This window comes from Arachis ipaensis, chromosome B5, assembly GCF_059453495.1.
Source record: "Arachis ipaensis isolate K30076 ecotype BB chromosome B5, ASM5945349v1, whole genome shotgun sequence".
Classification (NCBI taxonomy): Eukaryota; Viridiplantae; Streptophyta; class Magnoliopsida; order Fabales; family Fabaceae; genus Arachis; species Arachis ipaensis.
This window is the reverse complement of record NC_142440.1, coordinates 18,164,760-18,176,621: the sequence shown is the minus strand read 5'-3', so window position 1 is coordinate 18,176,621 and position 11,862 is coordinate 18,164,760. Positions and strand designations below refer to the sequence as shown.

The 11,862-nt window shown below is 42.7% G+C and overlaps 1 protein-coding gene across 1 annotated transcript; it reads right to left on the bottom strand.

The window, feature by feature from the left end:
• Positions 1–10,028: 10,028 nt before the first annotated feature.
• Positions 10,029–10,554, bottom strand: LOC148563496 (uncharacterized). The gene is made up of 2 exons (XM_088486832.1): positions 10,166–10,554; positions 10,029–10,065 (listed from the first exon to the last, which is right to left on the bottom strand). Exons 1-2 carry the CDS (start codon positions 10,552–10,554, stop codon positions 10,029–10,031), a joined length of 426 nt encoding a protein of 141 aa, XP_088342958.1.
• Between the last annotated feature and the right edge of the window lie 1,308 nt (positions 10,555–11,862).

Here is an 11,862-nt window from a genome sequence, read left to right as displayed (position 1 = left end):
CGAGCTGAGTAGTGGTCGACTTCTTTTTCTATCTGTTTTTACTTCTTTTCTAATTTGTCTTCTTTTCTGATTTGTAACTTGGCTTTGTTGGTCTTCTGATTTCAGAGATGGCCAAGACTTCAGATTCCATGAAGGCCTTTAAGAAGGCCAAGAAGGCTACCGCAGCTCAGCTTGCTTCGTCCAAGGCTGCCGGTGAGGGATCTTCCCAGGTTCCTCCTAAGAAACAACTCGTTTAGTTGATCCTCCTCAGTCTTCTACTGCTAACTCTTCTCCTACCGGCACTCCTCCTCCAAAAAAGCAAAAAATAGCCAAGCCTTTTAACCTCGATGCCTCTGATTTTGATGCTGTCGAGTTTGTGGACCAACAAATTGGTCCTTATGGTATCATCTCTACTGATGATGTTTCTCTCCTTCGCCATTTGGACTTCATTACTCGGAGCAGCGTCAAAATGGCACATATGGGGGCAGCTTTATATCGGACTGCTCAGGATCTTCCCATTCATGCTACGAAGGCCTTTATAGAGGAGGCTAAGTTGGAATTCGACCGGATGAAGGGTTTGAAGGAGGAGCTTGAGGTGAGGGTGACCAAGTTGGAGAAAGAGTTTGAGGGTGAAAAGGCTAGTTCTATTGCCTTGGCAGCTTCTGCGAAGTTGGCTGAAGACACGGCGTTAAAGCACAAGGAGAGCTTTGTCATGACCTATAGGGAAATGATGCGTCTCAGGGATGATTTAGAGTCTGCCCGAGCTGATTATACCGAGCTCCAGGGTCACCTTGTAGGTAGCGTAAATGCTGCTTATGAGAACCTGAAGGAGCAAGTTCGGGTTCTTGCACCCGAGCTCGACCTTACTCTCTTCAGCTTGGATAACATCGTAAAGGACGGTAAAATTGTCCCTGATGATGATGATGTCGACCCTCCTTCAGTGCCTGCCACCAAAGCTTCTGTTGCGCCGACTTCTTCAACTCCTTCAGTTGAGGTTGGTCATCCCGAGTCGAGACCTGATTGTCAAATCTTGAACCGGGATGATGGGACGTTGGATGCAGTACCTCTTCAGACTCGCCCTCCTTCACCCCGTGTTGATGCTGTTGAGAAGTCTTCATATCCTCAATAATTATTCTGAATGTTTGTGTAGATAGCCCGGCCTGTGGGCTTTGAACCTTTTATATTTTGTAATTGGTAGCTCTGACTTTTTGATAATCTCTTAGTTGCTTGTTTAGCAACTTTATTTTGAAAAACAAAATGGTTTCTCAAGCTCTTGGGGCTGACTTTTGGTAACCCCTTGAGTTTGTTATTATTATAACTTGTGCTTTTCATAACATGTTTGTCTGCATCTGTTTGGTACCTTTTTAGGTTTTTGGGAGTGTTGGAGCCTTGTTGCCCAACCTCTTTTGATTCCCTTTGTATTTTCATACTTGCAGCTTGATTCTTTTGAGGTAGTGGATGTTTGGGTCCAACTTTGTATGTCGACCTCGTCACTTCTACCTGAAGTTATTTCTAGTAATCCTGTTTTGTTTGGACCTTTGTTAGGTCTCTGTTAGGAATTACTTTTTATAACGTTGAGGTTTTTGGGCCGACTTCTTTACGTTGGTCCCTCCTAAGTTATTTCTAGTAGTCCTCTTTTTGGACCTTTGTCATGTCTCTTTTAGGGATTACTTTTTATAACTCGTTTGTGGGAGGCCGACTTCATCATGTCGGTCTCTTCTAAGTTATTTCTAGTAATCCTCTTTTTGGACCTTTGTCAGGTTTCTTTTAGGGATTACTTTTTATAACTTGTTTGTGCTGGGCCGACTTCATCATGTCGGGCCCTTCTAAGTTATTTTTAGTAATTCTCTTTTTTGGACCTTTGTCAGGTCTCTTTTAGGGATTACTTTTTATAACTTTTTGTTCTGGGCCGACTTCATCATGTCAGGCCCTTCTAAGTTATTTTTAGTAATCCTCTTTTTTGGACCTTTGTCAGGTCTCTTTCAGGGATTACTTTTTATAACTTTTTGTTCTGGGCCGACTTCATCATGTCGGGCCCTTCTAAGTTATTTTTAGTAATCCTCTTTTTTGGACCTTTGTCAGGTCTCTTTCAGGGATTACTTTTTATAACTTTTTGTTCTGGGCCGACTTCATCATGTCAGGCCCTTCTAAGTTATTTTTAGTAATCCTATTTTTTGGACCTTTGTCAGGTCTCTTTCAGGGATTACTTTTTATAACTTTTTGTTCTGGACCGACTTCATCATGTCGGGCCCTTCTAAGTTATTTTTAGTAATCCTCTTTTTTGGACCTTTGTCAGGTCTCTTTCAGGGATTACTTTTTATAACTTTTTGTTCTGCGCCAACTTCATCATGTCGGGCCCTTCTAAGTTATTTTTAGTAATCCTCTTTTTTAGGGCTGGCCAGACTTCTTTCCAGGGATTTAATTTTTATAACTTTGGTTATTGTGGTCGAATGGTCCGACTTCTTTATGTCGGCCTGTCTTTTAAGTTATTTTTAGCAATCCATTTTATTAAGACCTCGACAGGTCCTTTCTATGGATCACTTTCGATAACTTCTTGCATTATTCTGTTTTCATCTTTGTTGATTTTGTAGAAATTGGGTTTAATCCCCGTTTGGTTGACCTTTTGATGAATTTGGTTTTCATCTTTGTTGGTCTTTATCGTGATCGTGCAGTGAATTTAATTTTCACTTTCTGCCAATCTGTAGCTTTATAATCGGGCGATAAATTTTTAGTCTTTCAGATTAATGCGTCTTGAGAATTTGTAGAAGATCTAAACAATTTTTATTCAAAAGAAAATGTAGATATATACATGTGGGAGTTTTTTCTAAGTTGGGCAATTTGTAGGTCTTGACTTGGCACCTCATTAAAAAACCTTTTCAGGAAAAAGAGTGCCCCTTATCCTAAGATACTTTATCACCCCTAACTATAGTACCTTCTTAGGTTGCAGGCGTGCCATGACCTAGGAAGCTCTCGCCCTTCGAGTTCGGACAGTCTGTAGTAGCCCTTTTCCAAGTACTTCTATGACTTGGTAAGGTCCTTTCCAATTTGCTGCCAGTTTTTCTTCTCCAGGTCGAGTTGTTCCGATATCATTTCAGATTAGGATGAGGTTGTTCTCGGCAAAACTTCGCGGCACTACCTTTTGATTGTATCTTGAAGCCATTCGACGTTTCAATGCCTCTTCCATGATTCGAGCTCTTTCTGGAAGTAGGTCGAGTTCTTCCCTTTGAAGTTGGGAGTTGGCTTCTTCATTATAGTGGATCACTCTGGGCGACCCTTCTTCAATCTCCACTGGGATCATTGCCTCCATTCCATAAGCTAATCGGAAGGGTGATTCCTTTGTGGTGGAATGTGGCGTTGTTCGGTATGTCCATAGGACTTGTGGGAGTTCTTCAGCCCAGGCTCCTTTTGCGTCCTGTAATCTCCGTTTTAGCCCAGCCAATATGACTTTGTTGGCAGCTTCGGCTTGTCCATTGACTTGGGGATGTTCTACGGAAGTGAATTGGTGTTTTATATTCAAGTCGGCCACTAACTTTCTGAAGCCTGCATTTGTGAATTGGGTGCCATTGTCTGTGGTGATGGAGTATGGAACCCCGAACCTTGTGACAATATTTCAATATAGGAATTTTCGACTTCTTTGAGTAGTGGCGTTAGCTAGAGGTTCTGCCTCGATCCATTTTGTGAAGTAGTCTACCCCTACTATGAGGAATTTGACTTGTCCTGATCCCTGAGGGAAAGATCCGAGAAGGTCGAGTCCCCATTTTACGAATGGCCAGGGTGAGGTTATGCTGATGAGCTCCTCTAGCGGGGCGATGTAAAAGTTGGCATGTTTTTGACATGGTGGACACGTCTTTACGAACTCTATGGCTTCTTTTTGTAGAGTTGGCCAATAAAATCCGGCCCGGAGTACTTTTTTGGTAAGTGTCTGCACTCCGAGATGATTGCCACAGATGCCACTGTGTACTTCTTCTAAAATTTCCTTTGTGTTGGAAGTCGGTACACATTTTAACAATGGTATTGAAATCCCTCTTTTGTATAAAGTATTGTTTATGATAGTGTAGTACTGTGCCTCCCGTTTTAACCTCTTTGCCTCCTTTTCATCTGTGGGGAGTGTTTCTGTTTTGAGGTAGTTAATTATGGGAGTCATTCATCCTTGATCCAGACCTGTTATGGCTAAGACTTTTTCTTCATCTGAGATTGACGGGTTCTGCAGCATTTCTTGGATAAGGCTTCTATTGTTGCCCCCTGGTTTGGTGCTGGCTAGTTTTGAGAGTGCATCAGCTCGGGCGTTCTGTTCCCGGGGTTTATGGCGGACCTCATATTTCCCGAGTTGTCTGAGCTGTTCCCTGGTTTTGTCCAAGTACTTTTTCATGGTGGGATCCTTGGCTTGGTAGCTCCCTGCTATTTGTGAAGTGACCACCTGTGAGTCGCTGAAGATAATGAGCTTTTGAGCTCCAACCTCTTTAGCCAGCTTCAAACCAGCTAGTAGTGCCTCATACTAAGCTTGGTTGTTTGAGGCGGGGAACCCAAGTTTGAGGAAAAGTTCGATTTGGGTTCCCTGATCGCTTTCAATTATCACACCCGCGCTGCTTCCAGTTCTGTTTGAGGAACCGTCTACATAGAAATTCCATTCTGTGGGGACTTCTGGGGTGCTGTAAATTCTGCAATGAAGTCAGCCAAATATTGGGATTTGATAACTGTCCGGACTTCGTATTGAAGGTCGAATTCAGATAATTCGACTGCTCATTGTAAGATTGTTCCTGCTAAATCTGTTTTCTACAGAATACCTTTTATTGGCTGATTGGTCCGAACCCTGATGGTGTGAGCTTGGAAGTACGGACAAAGTCATCGAGACAAAGTCATCGAGATGTTGCTGATGAAATATACAGGTTGTTTCCCACTGTCGTCTTCTCGGACTAATGCTGAGGCTACTGCCTGACTTCCTACTGCAAGGTATAATATAAGTGGTTCTCCTTCCCGTGGCCGAGATAGGATAGGTGGTTGTCCCAGGAATCTTTTGAAATCTTGGAATGCCTGCTCGCACTCCGTTGTCCATTCAAACCTCTTTCCCTTCCTTAGAGTGGCGTAGAAGGGGAGGGATCTTATTGCCGATCCAGCTAGAAATTTGGACAAGGCTGCCAACCTTCCATTGAGTTGTTGTACTTCTTTGACACAAGTCGGGCTCTTCATGTCGAGTATGGCCCGGCATTTATCCGGATTTACCTCGATTTCTCTTTGTGTGAGCATAAACCCAAAAATTTGCCAGCTTCTACTGCGAAGGTTCATTTTGCAGGATTAAGTCGCATGACATGCCTTCTTATAGTGTCGAATACTTGGGTGAGGTCAGATAGTAACGTCCTTTCACTTTATGTCTTTATTAACATGTCATCCACATAGACTTCCATGATTTTTTTGATGTGATCCGTAAAGACCTTATTCATTAATCTCTGATAAGTAGCTCCCACGTTTTTAAGTCCAAAAGGCATGACGATGTAGCAGTAGTTTGCTTTTGGGGTTAAGAATGAAGTTTTTTCTTAGTCGGGTCGATACATCAGGATTTGATTGTATCCCGAGTATGCGTCCATAAATGAGAGGTATTTATATCCGGAGGAGGCATCTACCAGAGCGTCGATACTTGGGAGTGGATAAGGATCTTTTGGGCAGGCTTTGTTGAGATCAGTGTAGTCGGTGCACATTCGCCACTTCCCATTTGATTTTTTCACCAAGACGACGTTAGCTAGCCATAGTGGGTACTTGACTTCTCTTATGAATCCTGCCTCCAGTAGAGCTTGTACCTGCTCTTCCACAGCTTGAGATCGTTCTGGTCCGAGATTTCTACGTCTCTGTTGTACTGGCTGAGATCCTAGGTAGACCACTAGCTTGTGGCACATTAACTTGGGGTCTATGCCTGGCATGTCTGCATCCTTCCATGCGAAGAGGTCGACGTTATCTCGTAAGAACTGTTCGAGTGATTCTTTTATGTCTCTTTTTAGGATTGTCCCGATATTGGTTGTTTTGTCCGGGATATCTCCGATTTGGACTTTTTCTACTTCTCCTTCGGGTTGTGGGCGGAGTTCTTCCCGCATCTGAACTCCACCAAGTTCGATGGTGTGGAATTCTTCTCCTATGCCTCTGAGGTTTAGACTTTCGTTGTAGCAATGGCACGCGGTCTTCTGATCTGCTTTTATTGTAGCTATCCCTTCTGCAGTTGGAAACTTCATGCATAGATGTGGAGTCGAGACTACTGCGCCGAGCTGATTCAATGTTGTCCGACCTATTAAGGCATTGTAGGCTGAACTCACGTCGACCACGATGTAGTATATCTTGAGTGTCTTTGACTGGTTTCCTTTTCCAAAGGTCGTGTGTAGTGAGATGTATTCGAGTGGTTGAATCGGAGTATCTCCCAGTCCGAATAGGATGTTCAGATATGCTCTGAGTTCTTTTTGCCCCAGCCGAGTCTGTCAAAGGCAGTTTTGAACAAGATGTCGGCGGAGCTTCCTTGGTCTATCAGTGTGCGATGGAGATTTGTACTTGCCAATATGATAGTAATGACCATAGGATTGTCGTGTCCTGGGATGATGCCGGATGCATCTTCTTTAGTAAAAGTGATTGTGGGAAGGTCGGGTGCTTCCTCTCTTCCTTCGACATAATATACTTCTTTAAGATATCTTTTGCAAGATGATTTGGAGATCCCTCCTCCCGCAAAATCCTCCATGTATCATGTGGATATGTCTCTCGGGCGTACGAGGTGGTCATTCAGCCCGTCCAACATCTTCATCCCTTCTTCTTTTTCTGGGATCGTCTGCTCGGCTTGCTAAATACCAATCCAACTTTCCTTCCCTTACCAGTTTTTCTATGATATTTTTTAGATCGAAACATTCGTTGGTGGAATGTCCATAGATTCGATGATATTTACAATATTCAACTCAGTTTTCTCCTCCTTTTTTGCTTTTGAGCGGTCGAACTGGAGGTATCTTTTTAGTATGGTATACTTCTCTGTAGACATCCACAAGGGACACCCGAAGAGAGGTGTAATTATGGTACTTTTTGATCTTTTGCCCATGTTGATCTTCCTTTTTCTTGGATTCTTTGTCCTTATCTCGGGAGGAGTAGGAGAACCCGGGTTTTGAGGTCTCTCCTAGTCGAGAGTTTTCCTCCATGTTAATATACTTCTCTGCCCGTTCTTGTACTTCATTCAGAGATGTGGGATGCTTTTTGATATAGAGTGGCTAAAAGATCCTTCTTGTAGGCCATTGATGAGGCCCATGATGGCCGCTTCTGTGGGCAGACTTTGTATGTCTAGATATGCTTTGTTGAATCTTTCCATGTAGCTGCGAAGACTTTTCCGATCTCCTTGTTTGATCCCTAATAGACTTGGGGCGTGCTTAATTTTGTCTTTCTGGATAGAGAATCTGGCTAGAAACTTCTTGGCCAGATCGTTGAAGCTTGAGATGGACCTAGGAGATAGATTGTCGAACCACTTAATCGCCGTTTTTGTTAAGGTAGTTGGAAAGGCTTTGCAGCGGACTGCATCTGAGGCATCAGTGAGGTACATTCGACTCCTGAAATTACTGAGGTGATGACTGGGATCTGCCGTGCCATCGTATAAAGTCATATCCGAAAGTTTGAAGTCTTTTAGAATTTTGGTCTTCATGATCTCCTTGGTGAATAGATCTTGGTCTTTGCGGGAGCTATCCTCATGAGTGGATCGAGTAGCTTTGGCTTTGAGATCGGCTTCGAGTTTTAGAAGTTTGTCCTCCAATTCCCGACGTCGCCTTATTTCTCTTTGTATGTCTCTCTCAGCTTCTCGTTGATGTTGGGCTTCTTTTTCAAGTTGTTTTAAACGATCTTGAAGCGCCTCTAGGGCTCCCAGCTTTGGTGAACTCTTATCTCCGTTAGGTTGAGGAGTATCTTTTGGTGTAGTATCCGCATTTTTGTGCGGCGTTCTATCTTCTAGATCTGAGTCGTGGTCGTTGTCATGGTCGTCCGCCATGGTGATGGGATGACTTCCAGGTTCCCCGGCAATGGCGCCAATGTTCCGAGGGTTACCTAAAACTGTAGGTCGATCTCGGACGAGATCTTCTGTACTGGTCGAAGATGACGTGTCCGGCTGGTGGGTGGCGGCTGGAGCGGTCGTGTCCGACTTGTTGGACTGGCTGCGCTGCTGATCCTTTGTCATCGGAGGGTAGTGGTACCTGCAAGGGACTCCGATGCTTAAGTTAGCAAGGGTATTAAGCAGTTTTTTGTAGAATCAGAGTATGAGTTATACCTGGGTGCTCCAGTGTATTTATAATGGTGTGGAGTGACCTTTTTAGATAAGATAAGTTAGTTATCTTATCTTATCTTATCTTATCTTTGAGTGAGGTCATCTTATCTTCAAGGGAACCGCCCTTATCTCTGTAGGCTTGGGCTGCCTTTGGATTTGGGTCGTGTTCCTCTATTTGGGCCCTTTATTGGGCTTTCCTGTCAATTTGGCCGAGCTCTTGGAGAAGAGATCGGATGTTCCTGACCTGAAGAGGTCGGTTTGCTTATCGTCGATCATCTCGAGTCGGACATCTCGACTCAGGGTGTGAACACCCCCCTTCTAGCTCGGGGAAGCAAATAATTCTTCTTCCACCTTCAAATCCCGAGCCGAACCTGGAAAACCGTAAGATTATAGAATCGGTGGATATTTATGAGCAAGGCTTTGATGCAATAGCTTGGTGCGAAAAACACATTCTTCCAAATAGCTTTATTAGCATGGATGGTGTTTCCGTAAAAAGTCATCTTCAAGTACTTACCCGAGGTGGAATTTGGACCTTTGGGGTGTGTGCAGCTTTGCTGAGGAAATTAGAGAAAAGTCCCATTGGCGCCACTCAGCGTACTTTGACTGATCTACAAGCTGAGGTGGTGTTGTTAAGGGAATAAAAAAAAGAGTTGGAGGGCAAGAAGGAGTCACTTATTTTCGTCCTTGGCAAGACTCGCAATAGGGTAAAGCAATCTGAGGCCACCTTAGCTATGGCGGAGGGCTTAAAAACGAAGGATGAAGAAAGTTACACTAGAATTTTCGGAGAAAAACATGACTTGGTGGATGAGGATGTTTAGTCTAGGGAGAAATATGCGGAGCTGGAAAGGACTAGAGTTGAAGGAATGGATGAGTTGGTAGAAATTTTGAAGGCCCAGTTCCGAGTTATAGCTCATGAGGCGGGCCTCTCCCTCAGTCCTGACAACGTTGTGGTGAATGGGAAGATAGTCCTTGCACCTGAAGATGAGGAAGACACCTCTATGCTCGACCTGAAGGCTTCTAAAGTCCGAGCTGAGGGAGCTCCTCGGGTAGACGATGAACCTGCTCCTTCCCAGTCAGAAATGCTTCCGACCTCTTCTGTGCAACCCGAAGACATGACTTCCAGTGAACACATCCCTTCTTCTTAGCTTTTGAATTTCCAAGTATTTGGATGGCCCGGCTTGTGGGTCTTTATGAAAAATTTAATTTTGTAATAGCTATAGTTTGAATATTTTCTCTTTTATTTTAGAACTTAAAAACCCGTTCTCTACTTACTTGAATATGTGGTGGTTTTTGCATAAATGATTGTTTCTTCAATTAAATTTTATTAGTTGGCACAGCTATTTCTTTATCTTTTCATGACTTAGGAAAATATTCATTAAGTCACTTCTGATAAGTTTTTGATGCTGTTTTTGCCAAGTTGTGGAAGATGTCGGCTAAAGTAAGTCGGTCCCTTATTGATCTTTGCGTAAGATTGGGATTATGTACTTCCCTTAATTTTATTCCGAATTTAAGTAGTCAATGTTAGCAAGATACTTTTGCGATTCGTTTTAGATCCACCCCTTTTATGCTCTTAAGTTTCGAGTAAGGTCGGACCATGATCTGCTTATAGAAGTTTTTATATTAGTTTGTACCTCGTCGCTTCATCTTCTGATTTTTGCGATTTTTCGAGCTTAAATTAGTGTGTTTGAAATGAAAAACTTTATGAGAAGATGAATTATCATTAATAGAAAATGATTTACATAAGTTTTGTTGCTACTAAGAGTTTTCTTTTAACCCTTAGCCCTCACTATGGTGCCTCGTTAAAATCCCCCTTCAGGAAAACCCTTTTCGGAAAAAAATATGAAGTTGAGAAAAAGAGTACACCAGGGAGCAATGTGCGCTTTCTAACTATAGTATATTTTTAGGTTACATGCGTGCCATGACCTTGGGAGCTCGTTTCCCTTTAAGTCGGACACTTTGTAGTAATCCTTTTCTAAGAATTTAGTGATCTTGTAAGATCCTTTCCAATTTGCAGCCAACTTTCTTTCACTCGACTTCTGTGTTCCGATGTCATTTCGTATTAATGGGAGGTCGTTTGTGGCAAAGCTTCTTTTGATGGCTTTCTTGTTGTACCTTAAGGCCATTCTTTGCTTCAAGGCTTCTTCCTTTATCCGAGCTTGTTCTCGAACTTCTGGGAGGATGTCAAGTTCTTCCGTTTGAGCTCGAATGTTTCCTACCTCATCATAGAATCTAACCCTTAGAGATTCTTTATTAACTTCTATAGGCATCATGGCTTCTATGCCGTAAGCAAGTTGGAAAGGAGATTCTTCCATTGTTGAGTAGAGAATTCTCTTATATGCCCACAAGACTTGAGAAATCTCATCTGTCCATGCTCCCTTTGCATCTTGTAGTCGACATTTTAACCAAGCCAGCACGACTTTATTTGCAGCTTCTTCTTATCCATTGGCTTGGGGTGATCTACCGACGTGAACTGGTGCTTAATATCGAGACTTGCCACCAAGCTTCTGAAGGTTGAGTCAGTGAACTGAGTTTCATTGTCCGTAGTGATAGAGTGTGGGACTCCAAACCAGGTGACAATGTTCTTGTAGAAGAATTTTTTTACTTCTTTGAGCTGTGATGGTTGCCAAAGGTTCTGCTTCAATCCACTTAGTGAAATAATCAATACCCACTATAAGGTACTTTACTTATCCAAAGGCCTATGGGAATGACCCGATGAGGTCTAAGCCCTATTTTGCAAATGGCCAAGGCGAGGTGATGCTGATGAGCTCTTCTAAGGGTGCCACGTGGAAGTTAGAAAGCTTTTGTCAAGACAGACACGTTTTAAAAAAGTTGACTGCCTCCCTTTGTAAGGTCGGCCAAAAGAAGCTAGCTCATATCACTTTTTTAGCTAGTGACCGTGCTTCTAGGTGGTTTTCACATATGCCGCTGTGGATTTCCTCTAAAACTTTAGTAGTCTTGGAGGTTGGGACACATTTTAATAGAGGTGTGGATATTCCTTTTCTATAGAGAATGTTGTGAACCAAGGTGTAGTTTTGTGCTTCCCTTATAAGCCTCCTTTCTTTCCTTTCCTCTTTGGGGATGACATCAAACTTAAGATATTCGATAATGGGAGTCATCCACCGTAAACTTAGATTGGATATGGCCTACCCGAATTGTCAACTTATTTAGTTACTGATGGTATGTGGAGAGTTTTCTGAATCAAGATTCTATTGTTGTCCCTAGCTTGGTGTTGGCTAATTTGGAAAGGGCATCAGCTCAGACATTGAATTTTTGAGCTATATGTCAGATTTTTGCTTTTGAAAATTAATTGTTCCCCTGTTTCTTTTAAGTATTTCTTCATGTTGGGATCTTTAGCTTGATAAGTACCATTAAGTTGTGAAATTATTACTTAAGAATCACTGAACACAATCAACTTTACTGTCTCGATCTCCTTAGCCAGTCTCAAGCCAGCAAGTAAGGCTTCATATTTGGTTTGATTGTTTAGAGGCTGAAAACTCGAATTTTAATGAAAGTTCTATCCGAGTTCCTTCTTCATTTTCTAGAATAACTCCTGCTCCACTTCTGGCTTTGTTGGATGATCCATCTACATATAAGTTCCATACTATAGGGCTTCCATGAAC

Bases quoted from the DNA above. Each gene is read 5' to 3' on its own strand.
- LOC148563496 (XM_088486832.1), bottom strand. From the start codon at position 10,554: ATGGAAGAATCTCCTTTCCAACTTGCTTACGGCATAGAAGCCATGATG. The intron at 10,066-10,165 runs GTCATGGCACGC...TTTTCCGAAAAG, and splicing joins AAGGGAAACGAGCTCCCAAG to GGTTTTCCTGAAGGGGGATT.